General features: G+C 35.5%; 1 protein-coding gene across 13 annotated transcripts in view; it reads left to right on the top strand.

Moving 5' to 3' along the window:
* The window catches only part of LOC311437337 (potassium voltage-gated channel subfamily KQT member 1-like), a 533,151-nt gene that overhangs the window by 111,928 nt on the left and 404,200 nt on the right, over positions 1-17,023 (top strand). For 9 of the 13 annotated variants that reach the window (XR_014693412.1, XM_084520430.1, XM_084520433.1 and 6 more), the window contains one exon: positions 3,847-3,861. The exons of 3 other annotated variants lie outside the window; for them this stretch is intronic. Coding sequence is in view for 9 of the 10 variants with exons in the window: in XM_084520430.1 (XP_084376556.1) it covers positions 3,847-3,861 (15 nt within the window). In the remaining variant the exon portion in view is untranslated. Of the gene's footprint in view, positions 1-3,846; positions 3,862-6,295; positions 6,339-17,023 lie in introns of those variants that run through there. One more of the 13 variants, XM_084520428.1, reaches the window with a different exon arrangement.

Raw genomic sequence — 17,023 nt, 5'->3', positions numbered from 1 at the left:
AATTGTCATATAATGGGTGGCTTACTGTCTTGGTGTCTTTTTTTATTTTTTTTATTAATTATTTTTTAAACAGATAACAGTTCCTCATGCTGTGTTTCACAGAGAGGCTTATGCTTTGTAGAATTCTGAAGTGCTCCTAGTATGTTTAATCTATAAATTGATTGGAAACATGAATTAAATACTTATGCATAAATACAAGCTGAAAATTTAAAGTCTACGTTATGTGTAATATTGTAAGGAAATTATGTTGGAAAAATACGAAAATTGAATTATTGAGGAGATACTGATAGTGTCTGGATTGACCAGAACAGAACGTCCCCATTACCAGTAAGTTTGCTGTGATAGTTGAGTGAACTTCTAGGTTGCTTGTCTCAGATCAGGGAAATGCTTATCGCACTGTTTCTTGAAATAAGTATGTTAGTATCTGCATGCAGAACACCTGTTTGTGTTTTGATGGGATCTCGAGTAACCTTGATGTTTTTTTTTTTTTTCTGTGCAATATACAGAGGATAGAGATACAAGGGGATAGAGAATCTGGAGTATTTCAAATTTGAAGTGGAGCAATATAGAAAGGCCTGGATGGACCAATGCATCTAGATATCATTTTCAGGCTTTATGTTATATGCAGAAACTGTTGCAAACAATGCTGGTGAATAGAACTTGTTTTAGCCATAATGTATACCCTGAAGACATAGTAAAGCTGATGCAGCTTTGTGAAGATCTAATTATTGTTCAGATGTTATACTAATGTTGATTTAAAAACTTGCCAGAGTTAACACTTGCAAAAGAGCATGGAAATGTCATTGGGAAAACCTTCCAGTAAATGCTTGAATATAAAATTATTTTTTAAATATTAAGATAAACTTTTATTGAGTTCTTTCAGATAGAATGTTGGAAAAGATCTTGGACATCTGTCCCTCTAGTGGGAGATAAAATCTTGTGTCAAATTCATGCATATGTTCCACCTATTACTGGGCTAACAAATTGAAGGATACTCTGCTGCTGGAAAATTTTAATGCTATTTTAGTTCAAAGTTGCCCAAAAGAAAAATAAGAAATAAATGTACAATGTGTTTGTCAATCTAACAAAAAAAAAAAACAGCGTATTAAAATTAGTAAAAAGCGCAGGTCAAAGAATGTTGTGCTCTAAATTCGCCGACTTGTTCATTTGATTCTTACTATATGATAGGAAAATGAAACATTTACAAGAAAAATGGAATTGGAATTCAGAGCAGTGTGTGGGGCAAGACAGAGTGATTAAAGACATTTGCAAGCACTTTATAGGAGAACCAGTACGTGTTGTGAGCTGTTGTTTTGACTTCAGACCACTAAGTTAAAGGTGCTGAATTTGTTTTTGAAAACAGAGGTCAGCAGGGTTTAGCCATGGAGTTGGTGGAAGATTCTTGAGGATATTGTAAAAAACAGTTAAGTCATTTGGGTGATTTCATGTCCAAAGGAAAATTTTTAAGGCTTTATGAATCAAAAAAAAAAAAAAAAAAAAAAGTTTGAAAACACCAGAAAAAAAACACCTCTGGAAAACAAAATTTTAAAGTATATATTTATGTTCTTATGCCAGCAAGACAGGATCAAGAACATCAGCAATGACAGAGGAAACTGTTTTGCATGGAAACGGCATTACATTCTATTGCTGTGTACTGTTTATCTGTTTATTCTTAATTCGCAGCGGTAGCTCTGGTATTCAGAAAAGGGTAGTCTACGGATTTAAGAGAGAAAAGTTTCACACTATTAATTCTATTTTTTTTTTTTTTCAGTTTTTATCCATTCGAATTTCCTACTGCAACTATCCACTGAGGACTAGATTATCTGACTTATTTATTTTTTAAGCTATTCCATATTAGTTCCACAGGATGGACATATGGTGAAAGCTTTCTTCACCAGAAGTGAGCAAAGTTTGCTTTATGGCATGCTTGTCATCAGGCTAATATTCAGTAGATTTATTTCCAATCTGAGAAAGGCTGAAGGGCTTTTCCCTCAGAAATAAGGTGTTTAGGAGCAGAATGCCAGAACAATTAATGCAGCATGCTTCCAGGGGAACTTAGATGTAAAGAAAGCATTGAGATTTGTATTTCCTGGAGAACAGAAGAAAGGTTGTAAAACTGTTAGAATTTTTGTGGTTTTATTTTGTTATTATTTTAATGATATCTGCATAAGTTTCTTCACTCCCAGCAACTAAGATGTCAGGTATGGGAGGTGACCTGATGATAGAGGGTTCTTTAAATTTGTTTGACACCTGTAATGCTCCTAGAGATCCTGGCTGGAACACAGGACTGTGCTTGCTAGTTATGGTACAACATCAGGACTCCAGTCTCATGTTCTCTGACCTCCTGTGCAAATGTAGTGGGTTAAACCAACTGCATTTTACTATATGTGAGAGACAGTCTTAGGTTCCCAGGACAGAAATGAGGGCAAATGAAATGGGGTAAGCTGTTTATAAGTGTTGCTCTTAACGAGTATGTTTTGGCAGTGTTGGCTGCGAATTAATATAATACTTTTCTGAGATACAAAAGTGTGTTTGAAGTCTAGTAGGAAAGCACTGAGGATGAGGGGTAGAAATGTCATGAACTGATTACAAGGATTTGTGACAATTCTTTTCAGGGGTCCCAGAACTATCCCAGCTATGTTGGAGGATATTTTAGGGAACAAATATTGTTGCTTGTCTTCAGACAAAGATAATTATTGACAGCAGTATTCAAGACAAATTTGAAAGCGATGTTGCTCCAATGTGATTGCTTTTTGCATTTTTTTTTCTTCATATGATTACTTTCAGTGCAGGTAACTTATAGTGATTATATGTCTATTAAATCCATGGTAATTATACTGTGTTTTTATGCATGATATCGTGGTGCTTGTAATTTCACAACATGGTATTTTGGTCTAAATCAGAGAATTATGAATTGTTGCATTCAAATTATGCATTTTAAAGTCAGCTCACTGCAAGCAAAGATTTTTGCATTTGGAAAGAAACATAATATTATTTCTCCTGCTTAGTACAAGAAAAATTGGTTGTATTATGTGTTATTCTGTACAGTGCATCTTGCAAACTGCTTACATTTCTAGCTCATGTTAGAGTTAGAATGTGTTTCTCTTTTTTGTTTATTTTGTGTAAAATAAGGAAAGGAATAGTAGAAAGCTAACCAAATACATGAAAGAAAATATATAAATATGTGTAGTATTTTCAAGTAATGTGTTTCAGAGTTTAAAGTAATATACTGTCAATTCATTAATTCCTTTTCATGTGAACGTCATAAAAATATAAACAGAATGAGCCTGCAAATAAATATTGGTACATTAACGATTATTAAATTCTAAGAGGCGTTACATATAATATATGTATGAATTTCAACTTCTGAATATCCATAATGAACTTTAAGCGTATAGAAAAACATGTCCAAAGTTACAGATACACAGATACAGATGCAGATCCAGATATAAATATATCTAAAAAAGGAAGCCAAATTACCATTTCATGTAGTTTCATACTTCTAAAATCAAACATGCTAGTTTTTACCTTTATCATTGGTAATTTTAGTTTATATGTCTGTAATTCTATTTAGTATTTTGCTGAAACAAAATTGCATTAAATTAAGAGGGGTCCTGATTAATAAAGATGTAGCATCTAATTTCTCATTTATATTGTGAACTTTATTGAAGAAGCACAGAACACAACTTTTTCTTTCTTTCTTTTTTTTTTTTTAAAAAAAACCACAAATCTGTCATTTTTAAAACATTAAGATAATATGTATTAACTCTGTATTTTCCAGATATGAACTTACCTCCTAATTGAGTATTAGGTATACTTAGTGTGCTTATTTGTCTTGTCTTTTAGCAAAAGTATAAGCAGGTAAGTCATCACGTGTGCAAGCTTTCTGAATCAGCATGGCTTTTGCTTTGCACTTAGTTATATTATACCTAAACTAGCGTGCCTTGGAATTCATAATGGAGGAATATATATATTTTTTCCTATTAAAAGCTCCACTTTATTCTAACCATGTAAACAAATAGTTATTTTGTTTTCTCATGTAGACATTTTTTCATGCTCTGGAATGATGGAATGCGGCTTTTTTTTTTTTTTTTTTTTTTATTCCCTCCTTTGGAATGGTTTATGTGATAGAAGTGCTTTGAGCTCATTCAAGAATAACATGCATTTGATTGTCAGCAAGACAAATTCTAATCCTAGAGTCACAATGCAGTCAGTGAATTAGGCAAAAATTCTTCCAATAGTAGAATTCAGCCAAAGGCGTATATGCAGTGAACCTTCTCAGTTTGCAAAGTATGTGAAAGTATGGCTTTCACACGACAGTTACTGACAGTATGCTGCAATGATGACAATTTCACATGAGATGCTTCTTTGTGAGGTCAAGCTGCCAAATGGTGAAGTTCTCCTTGCCTTCAAACAAGCGTCTAAGTTACAAAATAAATCTCACTGTATACATTTATTTCAAAACCTGTAACATTTTTTTTATTATTTTCTAAGCTGATATTTTGATTATTAAACATGAAATATCAAGTCTACAACTGTATTTTTTAATGCATGTGCATTACTCTCACAGTAACTTGTTTTTCAGGCTGGTTGGAAAATGGTGATACCACCATTTGAGAATGCATCTTAAGTGAAAGCAAAGCAGTTCAGTTGGTTGCGATACTGCCCAGGTTTAAGCAGTTAATACAGCCAGTACTGGAATTCTCATGATAGTGACCTGTGCAAGCTTAGAGAAGGTGTGCTGTCCTGCTAGAAGATGGGAAGTGTCAATAAAATTAAAATGAAATAGCAAACTTAAGAATAGAGCTCAAGTATGAGATGTCTTTTTGTATAAGTCCATTTGCTTCGAATGGTTCACATGATGTTTTAGTTTCCAATGATCTGGGCAAAAATGTGGGAAAATACAAAATTCCCTGAGCCAGGGAATGAAACTATCATATTTAATATATGTGGTTATCTGAAGTTCTTGCTGAAGATTTCTGGCCCAGGTTCTTTGGTAAAATCCTCATGTAATTGTTGACCTGAGTGGAGCTATATTGATTTATACTGGCTGTTTCTGTGTTGTACAAAGTGGAAATCAAAATGATGTTGCTAGATATGAACATATTTATTTAATCATAAATGCTGTCAGAGTTGTTTATTTTCAATTTGTTAATGAGTAGTAGATTCTTCTGTTTTTAACAAGTTCTTAAGCTACCTTATTGCCTATAATATACTTAGCCACTCAATTTTTCATTCTCTGTTGAGCAGTTAGAAGATGACTCCATCAGTGCACAGAGACACTACAAAATAATGTTCTGTCTGTGCTTTAAATGTAGGAAAAAAAAAAAAAAAAAAGAAAAAAAAAGATTATATTTGACTTATTACAGCACACTTGTTTGGTCTTTATGTTTCTAAATTAAATTCTACATTAGAAAAGGTTTTGAGGTCTAAATCTTGTGAATGTTATTTATGGAGCTGAAAAGTTAATTTTTATCACTTTGCTTTTTCTTGCTAACCATGGCACTTTCCTTATATCACCTGATTATTTTGGCAGAAGTTGTAAAATCAATTCAAAAATGAATCCTTCTTCCATCTTGACTCAGCATAATGTATGGTGCTGCTTCTTTCTCCGTGACATTATATCTTGAGGCCTCTATTTCTTCCTAATTTCCTATTATGTGTACATGCACGTGACAAAGACAGAGGGCCTAGTATAGAATTAGGCCTGTTTGTAAAAATGGTATACATGGCAAATTCCTGTACCATTGTAACGGGTTACTTACTAATGAAGAAGGCAAGAGAGAGTTCCAAATGGCACTAAACAAGTGGCAAACTGTGATTTCTGTTTAAGTTTCTTATCCGTTTTTGGCAGGACTTTTGTCTCTTTTACCTGTCTGATGCAGCCCATCTTGTGTATCACAAGGTCTTTGAGGAAAGAGCTGATAATACTGAGCTCTGTAAAGTGAGTAAACTGTAAGATTGCTAATTCTTGATTTGTGTCTACAAGCACCAAAAATGCAAATTAAACCTATCATTCATATGAGTTTGGTATGTGACAAAGGTAAGAAAGGAGGAAAAAAATGCATCAGAGTGAGAGCAGAGACAAACCCTAGTGGATTTCTAGTCCTTCCTAGTTTGAACATCTAAGGGCAGCCATTTAAGCGGTCATTTAAACAAACCCCAGTTCAAACCAGAAGTTAAATAGCAGAGATGTGTTTTACCAGGGTCAAGCGACACATTCTTTGGGGATGGATATGTTGCTTGATAGACAACAAAATCATCAACTACAAGTCCTGTAGATCTGTACTAACAGGTACTTTTGCAGAATCAGAACTCCTTGAGGAAGAAGGAGGAACAGTAGAGGCTAAAATAATGGGCCCAAGTGAGCAGCTTGCTGAGATCCTGTGAAAGCTGCAACAGAATACAGCGTAACATGTAAGTAGATCTTGGAAGGGAGAGCACAGCCTACTACTGTAAATTACCTCAGATTAAGAGGCATGCAGCTATAAGGCTGCAGCCTGTGGCAATTCAGAGTTTATTTGGCTGAGAAGGAACCCTCCCCAGGACAGAACTAACTGTGACACAAAACACCACTGCTTCCAACATAAGGCCTGTAGGGTGACTTAGGACATGAAACCTTAATGTGGAAGTTGTTGAGGCATCATCTTTCATATGTCTTCTGTTTGTACCTTTTTGTTTTCCTTGGTACATGTTTGTCTTTACAAAGGAATAAATTCTGTTGGCCCTTGATTCTGTGTTTCAATCTATAGTAAACCAGAGGCAGGGACTATTAACTTGTGCATTCTACTAACTGGAGTTGTCACATGCTTTCAAGACTGAAAGGAGATTCTGGAACAGAAGGAGCAAAGGTTCTGCCACCATCAGAGACATGGTATGCTTTACTAAGGAGTAATAGATACCTTTTGTTGAGTCTGGGAGAGCATCCACTATATGTGATTCATTTTTTTGCTATTGTTGTTACTAAGATGAAGTTTTGCAAATGATATTTGTCTCTTTCTGGACTCTCCTTTGCTGTACTGGAACTTTGCAAGAGTGAAGGAGAGCAGTGAACATAACTTTCTCAGCCTTGAATTTTTTTTTGCCTCCATCTGGTCTTCATGTTATGCAGATTGTGATGACAACAACTATTGACCATGAAAATATTTTCTATGATGCACACCAGAGTTAACCTTCCAGCAGGAAAGAGAATTTGGCCAATAGACTATATTGAAAGATTACACGAAGCCGGTCCCCGATAGCACAGTCTCAGGAAAAACATACACAGCGCCAGTTTTAACAGCAGACATCCTGTTTTTGTTTTTCAGAGTTCTGTGGTTTAAAGCTGTGGTGTTTAAAGCTCTTCACGCTGTAAGGAAAAGCAAAAGTTACAAATTCTATATGTCAGCATGGTTAAGAAACTGTGGTTGAGTATGCGTTTTGCAGCTCACTAAGGTCACTTAAAGGTAAATGTCAGTTGGTCTCTTTTAGCAGAAAGCAGTCATCACGTCAGCTCTCTTGGGAGGAAACCTTTAGAAGGTGAGATCTTCATACAATGACCATCATCGGTGGTAATTGCCATCAGCTGAACAGCTGTAGTAATAACTCTTCAGCTGGAACAGGCTGCCAGGGAAGTGATAGCTACACCTGTTCCCCACGGGAAAGTGGGGTCTTAATTACTTTTGATGAATTGAGAGTGAGACCAACAGTTGCTGTTCTTTGTGAGGCCCTGTAAATAACAGAGTCAAATCACATTAGGGAATGGTGGGTTTAATACAATACTAGCCAAAATAATTCTATGCAAAAGCTTAAAAAGTGTTTATGTACTTTTGCTATGTTCTTATGAATCAATCTGTATGTAATCTGGCTGTAAACATGGTTCACTGTCTCAGTTCGAAGTCTTGAAATGATGTGACAGAAGCATAAATAAAGATCTGAAGGTGGAAGTGATCAGATATCCATGGTTCCCCACCTTCCCCCCTCCCCTTATTTTCTTTTATTTTAATTTTAAGCTTGTAGAATGAAAAACAGCTTTTAGATTGTATGCGAGAGATTTTATCCGCAAAATGATTAGCAGAACAAACCAACTTCAAAATGTGGTTATTGCACAATCAAAGGAAGTGGGAATAGAGAAAGAGGAAATGGTTGATTGCCAAAAACTATAGAAGAACCCTGAAGAGGAGTGGAAAAGATAAGTCTTAGATAAGGCAATGCTTGCAAAGCCTTAAGCCCCACAGTGTAGCACTCCATTCAAATAGGGAAAACTGAGACTCCAAGGAGGAGAATGACTTTGTTTCACGATTGCTGAATCCTGATACAAAAGGAGACAAAATAGGCAAATGAATCTTCACTGAGGAACAGAACCTTCCATGAGGATTGAGGATTAACTGAGGGCAAAGAAGGTACTCTTTCATCTGTGTTTGTGTTTGCTCTGGGTCACCTGGAAGAACAGAGCATGAAGTTGCTCCCCACTTCACCTGAAGAGGGATCTACAGGGATGAGGGGGCACTTCACACTTTTTTCAATGGAGTGGAAAATACCACTTCTGTTTGTAATTCATGGAGATATAGTCAAAGGAAGGTGCTCCGTACTTAATCTTGGCATTTAGATTTTCTCCCTAAAAGCAAATTCAGGAACAGTGGTTTGTTTGTTTAGTCTAGTGGAAGTGATCGATTTATCGTAAGATTGACGTATAGGAAAAATGAATGGCTTTCTCCATTGCCCAGTGACAGAAATTTTATACAAAGTGAATGGAACAAGCTATAAAACTTATGATAGGTTTTAAAGCTTACATTAGAAGTGCTCAAATAAAAAGGTGCTGTACGTACCTTTATAAGTTATTGATCAGTACTTGAAAAGAAAAGTGTTTTGTCCATCTTTCAGCTTTATGTCAGTCTTCCAGTAGTTCTCTCCATGAAGTTTTTTATCAGGGACTAAGAATATTTTCTTGTTGGTCTTTGGCTCTGGTTGAAAATCCCCCTGTGAATAACTCTTGACACAAAGCACATTTCAAGTCTTACCGAGTTCTTAGTTTATTTGTGCAAACACCATTTAGCTTTGTGTTTTTATCACAACTTCCTTATATAGTTGTAACTTTCAGTGTAACTACAGAAACAGTTCACATTATCAGCAACAAATCTATAACACAGTACTATCAAATCTAGTAATGATAGTTATATTGTGTAGGATAACTGAATCTACTAAAAGGTATTGTTATAAAGCTATTATTACTGAGATAGAACAGAACACCTTGGGTACTTAATCATCAACTGGATCCATTGTGCTGCTTGTTGTCCTTTTGTAAATGTTCATTGATTATCTTAAAATATTGCTTCATTTTTGAAAGTGTGATTGGGCACTTTTAATATCGTATAAATATTGCCTTTATTGTTATGGAGAAAGTTGTGAAGCAATAGTGGCTATCAACTAGCTACTAAAGGGAATGGTTTTATAAGGGGTAAAATCACCCAAAAAAAGCTGGTTGGCTAAACGTCAGCAGCAAGCTCAATCAGAGTGCAGGCTATTCCTGGATTTGTTATGGTTTGCCTACTTTCACCACAGTTACATTTCAACCATATTTTTGAAACCGAAATGAACTGAAGGGGAAAGATGAAAAATTTGTACATGGGCAATCCACAGTAACAACGAAGATAGGGCATTTATATCTTGTTTCCAGCTCCCTTGTTGCACTGTTGACGCTTACCAATCCTCCTTCTCAGGTACATCTAATATAGGTAGTAGTGATGCAACTAGTTCTGTCCACTGCATTATTAATTACTTCAAAGAGAAATTTGGATGGTGGTCTGACATTTCTGAACTGGAAAAGGTAGAATAATTAAATTTCAGTTGACAGTAGTAATTACTAATCTGGTTGTATGCTTCTTACCATTGTAAAGCCTGATGTTAAGTTACGCTCTTTAGTACTTCCTATTTTTGTATAATTGTTTTTAATTTTCAACTTTCTAAAAAGGCTGTTTGAGGATCTATTTCGACCTCAAAGCATTTTATTAGCAAGTAATATGAAAGAAAGGCTGGCATTAGTATAAATTTACTCCATTATGTAGATTTCTCAGGAATTGACCCTGTTTTTGTTGTTGCTTTGGCTTTTGTTTTTAGCCTGAAGGGTAACTTTTCAGACTTACTTTTATTTTTAAGTGCGGATATTTGGCCAGTGGAGGGCACTGTACTATAGCACAACGAGAGACAGAAACCCATTTCTTTCTGAAATACGATTTATCACTTCAACAAACTTAATTACGAACTTAATTTATAAGTGTCTGAATTTCTCCAGTGTTTAGCTGGCAAGTTGCCATTCTAAGGAAAAATGCTAGATGCACTTGAACATCAGTTTAATGAGAAACTTAACCAACCTCCAAAGACTGAATTTGGTATTGTGGTTATACTTTCTGGAAAACAAACTAGTGTAACAGCCCACTGAAGGTTGTCAAAATATAAGTAAGTGCATGTATCATGTAAGCCTCTGCAACCAATGGTTCCAATCTGATGGAAAAGTCTGAAGTGAAAAAGTTGTTTTGGTAACAAAAGCTCTGACAAAAAAAAAAAAAAAGTGTTGCATATCATTAAATTCTTCATAAGTTTTCTAATCACAGGATTTTACAGTCAGGATAGAATTTTTCATGAAGGGTGTCGTATGATCCTGAGATACATGGTTGAGAATTTCTGTCTTGTGAAAAAAATAAGTTGCAAAGGATGTATTTTTTTTTTTTTTTTTAATAAAAGACTCATGTTTGATATACTCAAATTATTAATGTCAATCTCAGTAGCAGGGTAGAGAATGGAAATAATGCAACTGATTCATTTGTCTAATGTTTTTGAAAAGGATGTGGAGAGGAAGACTGGGCTCACAGTCTTTGTTGTCATGTTTTGTCTGTATGAATGAGGATAAAGTTGGTAAAGGGAGGAATCATTTTCTAAAGGTTTTGTTTAGGCTTCATAATATGTTGAGGTTTTCAGTTAAAGATTCATATTACACTGCACATTGTTATGCTCATAGAGTTGCATGATACTTGACAGTAGGTAACTGCATTTATAGGTATCTGTGGTGAAAGGTTGAAGTGTAACATTGAGTATGTCCTCTTGTGAGGATGACCCTGTACAACCCTTCTTACCAGATCACTTCAGGTTCTTATTGTTAGAGAAAATGAAGTAGTTCCAAACAACACATACTTCTTTCTCTTTCCCCTCACCTTCCCCTCAGTCCCAACCTCCGCCCACCCCCACAACAAAAGATGGAAAAAACATGATGTTTGCAATGTACAGAGAAGTGTGGCTTTGTTGTTTACGATGGTGTAATAAGAAATTAATGAGCATGTATTCTCTTTTGACTTTGCTTTTATGGTTTTGTAACAGTTTCAACTTTAATGGTTTTTATGAGACCAAGTTTTACATTTACATGCACATATCTGTTGCATTCATTGTGTCTTTTTACATGTATGTAAAGTACGTTGAGGGAAAGAAAAAGCACAGTGACGGTACTTCAGGATGTCTGCAGCTAAACTGCATACATCATTCCTGATGTGGTCTAGCACCATCCACAAGCCACGTTGCACCATATGTTTTCTATTGGCAGCATTCAACAGAAAAATGTTTTAGACATTGTACACGCCAGTTATCCTTCCTTCTTCTTTCTGCAGTGGCTTCCCTGTGCTACGCCTGTGATAGAAAGCATGGCTATCAGCAGCTATAAAATCAAAAGCGCAACCATTCTGGTGGGTCTATAAGCAATTAGAGGGAAAGTGCAGAAGAACTTGAAGGAATAAGAACATGGTTTGCTTTCATAGGAGTTCAGGTTGTGGCCATGAAGGAGAGGACTGGGGTGAAAAACTGTGATTCTAACTAAGGCAGAGTGTATAAATTTTACCTTACTGATATCTGAGTGTTATACTGCTATCCTTCTGAGCATTGTGTTGACAGCACACCCTTGCAAGCCAGAATAGTGACTTCCATTTGGAAGAGTAGCATTTCATCCCCATATCCTACTTTCTTTAGAAGTGATGTTGACTGTTTAACAATATGTTGCTCCTACAGAAATTATTTCTGGGGCAGTATCAGCCAGAGAAAGATGCAGAAATTTGAAACGAAGCTTAAGGGAGCTCAGTGTTGTTAATTAATTGGTTGTGATAAGTGGATTAGAGGAAGAAGAGAGATAGGAGAGACAACTTTATTACAGATGTGGAGAACAGTTGTATAGTGAGGAAATGCTATTTTTCTGTATTTCAGAATTGATTAACAATATTATGAAAATAAAATTTATTATTGCTATTCTATTTTAGAATTTGTTTTAAAAGTTTTAAAATTTAAATGGCATAATTTGGCTATAGTGTTTCATAGTGGATATGAAACCAAGAAAGTTCAGAGTTTGATTTATTTCTATCTAGAAAACAGGTAGACTGTCCAATTACCTGATGATAAATGAATGAAGATTTTTGCTGTGTTTTTTTAAGTGTTAATTTGATATTTACCATGCGGAGCTGCAGTCGTATTTGCTAACCTCTAGACAATCTTATTCTGGAACTACTAGAAAAGCCCTTTCCTTGTTGAAATATGAACAATTGTTCATTAAGTTCAAATGTTTTTCATGCACTACCTTTTCTACTACAACATAATACACAACAGAGCAAGATGGATGCCTAATTTCAATGTGTTAAATTGGAGTTCAGATGATACTATTGAGTGATTAAAATTTCTTATGAGATGGAATTCCGTCTGCAAATCATTTGTGAAAGGTTCAAAGTCACATTTCTTTTAATTGTTTGAATTATATATCTTTCAAAATTTCTTCTGTATTTTCCTAGATTTCAAAGAAAAATGTTATGAGGAAAAGTAAGTTCTTCAAAAATAAATAAAGAAATTGCTGTATACATGCTGAACACTGCAAGACTACTGGTCATTCAGCTGCAGTAAAAGTACAAATGTTTATCTCCCTCATTGCGTTTTCAGCTAAGTACAAATTTATATATTTTCCCATGAGCAGACATCTTATAATAAAACTATCTTATTTATTAAAGCGTTCACAAAAACAAAGTATCAGTTTGGGAGATTTTCTTCCATCAGGTATGGCAATTTTTATTTTTTTTTGGGGGGGGGAAAACTCTTCCCAGATTGAAGGAATGTATTCTAGGCCTGATGTTTCACTCATTTCTAAAACTGTCATACTTTGTTTTTCATAGTGATAATGTTTTGGGGAACATTTAAAGCAATAACTGAAAGCTTGTTGCCAAATCAACACAGGATTTAGGTTAAATACTTCTTACCTCTATTTCCGTGCCTGGGAATTAATACACATAGTTGTAGATGAAATTGCATTGCAACTAGTGTACAGCTGTGTATAACCCTTTAAATAGAGCTGGTTTGTAAAAACTAATAGATAAAATTACTACTTCAGTCATCTGACTTCTGTTTTAACCTCACTGCTTGGAAAATTTTATTTTAAAAAGTTACTTTAAGAAAATGTAAGTGATAGAAATTCTTTGGAACCCCATGGTTTCTCATGAATTTTTTTAACTGTGACACTTTCACAGCTGTGCACGTAAAATCTTTCCTTTATATAGGCAAAACTCGATTAACTCTAAATGGGACAATGAAAGTAACTTTTCAGGTTGGATACACTTAAATAGATGCCAAACAAATACCAGTGCCAGTTGCTTTTCTGTTTCTTTCTTTTAGTGCGCTGTAATTTGGAGAAGCAATTATACTCTCACTTATTCGGATTAAACCCCCTATCTCCAGGGCTTTTTTTTCCCCATCACCCAGCAATGCTTTTAGATGTTATCACTATGTTCTCCAAAAACTTTGCCCTAATTGCGTAGCTGTTTGTTTGTATTGCTGAGACAATTTATCTCTGGTCTCTGGGTCAAAATGAATGTATCAGACCATTACAGTACAAAATGTTTAGTATGTGGGCACTGAAGCTTACAGTCATTGCACGCTATACTGAGTTCTGTTCCTCTCATTTCACATGACTGTTTTGCTTCTAGCATGTTGTAATGGCATTTTTTCATAAGTTACTGATACTTATCTCCCCTGGTTTGCATTAGTCAGTGCCTACACCCAAAGTCTAGCAAGAATAGATAATCTTGATGGCCTTTTTTATTTAGTCAGCTGTCTGCAATATACTTGGTGCATATCATTAGTATTAAAATATGTTCAGAAACAAAGCTCAAAAAGCTAATGAAGCTGCTTTTATGCTGATTTTTCTTACAGCAGTTGCTACTGAAGGGTCCTCTCCAATGAGTTCTGTGACTTCTCCCTCTAGTAATGCGAATTGAACAATACAATGTGATTGCTATGTTTTCTTGGAAACAACTTTGAGGTTTCTACATGTTCCTGTGCTTACTTAGCTATTTTACATTATTTAAAAACAAGAAATAAAAAAATGGTTCTATAGCACAAGGCATGGAACTTGCAGCATTGCCCAGACATTTCAGATCAGCAAAATGTGTAATCTTTCCATATTTAATTATTTTCTTATTCTTTCTGTGGCTGCAGTAAATTAGGCATCATCTTAATCCCAGAACTTCATTACTTGACAGACTTTCTCATTTAGATAAAGGAATAAGAGTTTTTTAAATGTAGAAACAATTTCAATTTGATTAATATGTATAATCTTTTATAATGAACTTTGAGTAGAATGCTTCCACTAATTTCATTGGCTTGTGGGTACACCTGCCAAGTTCTGTTTAAATTTTAATTCAGAAACTGAACCTGTTAGCGTGAAGTTAAACAAGTCCTGAGGAAGGGTAACTTGCTAGGCAAAGAACTGCTATGGTACCTTGAGAGTTTTGACTGCAACCCCTTCTTTTTGTCCCTCTTGCAGGGAAAATGTTTCAGATCTAAATAAAATAAGGTATAATTTATTAATCTTGCATAATCTTGCTGCTGCTAGTCGGAGAGAACTGTTTTGTGACATGAACTTTGTCTCAGCAGCAGGAGTGGGCCAAACTTCTGTCTTTTCTTGTTTCCCCTTTTTTTTCAAAGCAACACTGGAGGCACAGGGGTGATGGCTGTGCCCAAGGTTGGTGCAATGTGATGTGGCGAGAGCAGGATCTGAGGGGTTGTGGTGGTGAGGAGGAAATGAGATGGGAGCTTGTGCCTGAGAAGAGTTACAGGGAAAATATCAGCCCTGAGAAGGTTAAAGTCGCTCTCCCTCCTACCTAGAGCTCCTTTACACATCTTGCTGACCACTTCAGAACCTGGTCTGGCTCCTTGCATCTCTGTTCACCATCCATAACCACCTAAACCTCTCATTAATCCCTCCAGCTTCTTCTCTTCTTTGTGGGGTTGAAGTAGTGTTTCTGCATATATTGTGGGAAAAAGCCCTGGACAAGAAAAATTGATTTTGCTAGAAATCTTGATTGAGATCTGTTGTCTATTTAACTGATCAAACATCTGAGTTTCTCTGGTCTCTAGATGGTCAAGAATCTGAGTTTACACATCCTCAGAGAGCTTTAAACTTCTGCCAGGAAGAATGCCTTATATTTGAAAAACTGGGAGAAAGCCAAAAACCTCTATCTGTATTAATGCATCACTTCAGCAACATTGCAGCATGTTCCTGTTGAACAGATGTAATCAATACACCAGGATGATGACCAGGTTATCTCCATTCCGTTCAAATTTACTCAGTTGCTACAATGAGCAGTCAGCCCTCCATACAGTTGATTAAACATAGGTTTAGAATCATAATAATGTGTGCAGCTATTGGATTTTTGTGAAAGAGTCTATGACTGTCTTACAGAGGTCTTTCTTTTCTGTGATATTATGTTACACCTTTATGGATTTCTTTGTTGTTTGTTTGCCTACTCCTGAGAGCTCTTAACCAACCTGTGTGCTTGAACCCCTGTGTATTTGCTCGGGGTTTAAATTTAATTTTGTCACTCACGCATAGTATTCAAACCTGAAAATTAAGTCCAAATTACACTCCTGCTTACTTTACAGCAAGTCTGTGTGTGTGATGAGTAAACAGACTGTGGGTGGCCTAAAGCAAAATAAAATTTAAGTGCTTGTTTGCAAGGGTGGCTTTCTTCACCTTCAATAGATAAACACCTAGCTATGGTTTAGCAGATTTTACCAGTTGGTTTATTTGACATGAGAAACAAATATTCCAACAGCTGAATGTGTGTGTGTGTGTATATATACACATATTTGTATTTTCATAGGCAATGTAAAATTTTCAGAGTTCTTCAGTATTCAGAACTTAAGTTTTGATGTCTGGATTAAAGATTCTGCCATATTTTGATATATATCTCAAACCTCTGTAATTAAATTGTAAATAACAAAAACAAAATATAAGCCCTTTCCTTACGCATTTAGTCTACACAACAAGTAAATATTCCACAATAAAATAATAGCAATTTGGAAGAAAATAAGTCCTTATAGATTGCTTAAGAATAGTTACTTTTTTGTTGTCCTCTTTTTGAACTGCATCTGTTTGAGTAGCAGTAATGCATATTTCTAAGATCTCTGATTTGAGCAGAGGAATTGTGATGGTTTCATGTATGAGCTAATGAAGAACTGAAATTGTGACCAAGGTTGTTTAATCTTATCTTTGGCTGTTCCTTGTTCAGTAAGTTCTTATCTCTTTCACAAATAGAAGAGGCATGAGCTCATTATAGAATTTGGTATCAAGGCATCACCATTCCCCTCACTATTACTTCTGAGATGGCTTTTCTTCTAGCACTGGCCAAACAAAGTTAATATAATTATCCAATCTTGACAACAGTTACACCTTTCCCTGGGCAAGGGTTTTCTGCTTTTCCTAGGATGAAGGATTTTTTCTTGTTCAGTAGTTTCAGTATTCTCTTTCTTGTTTGGTAACAAAGAAATAGCAGAGAATTGTCTGACAATTCAGAGGGCTTACCTTATTCATCTGTATTTCACAAATATCCCTCATAATAGTAACCACAGCCTCCTTGTCTGCCTGTTTTAAAAAACCTCATATTATTCAGGAAGGAGGGAGGAGGAGAAAGCAATGAAGGATACAGTTTAAGTTCAAGGTCTTTTGGTTTACACTGTTCTGATTCCAGTG

Source organism: Aythya ferina (assembly GCF_964211825.1).
Source record: "Aythya ferina genome assembly, chromosome: 1".
Classification (NCBI taxonomy): Eukaryota; Metazoa; Chordata; class Aves; order Anseriformes; family Anatidae; genus Aythya; species Aythya ferina.
The sequence above is the reverse complement of the archived record's forward strand: the minus strand, read 5'-3'. Positions and strand labels throughout refer to the sequence as shown.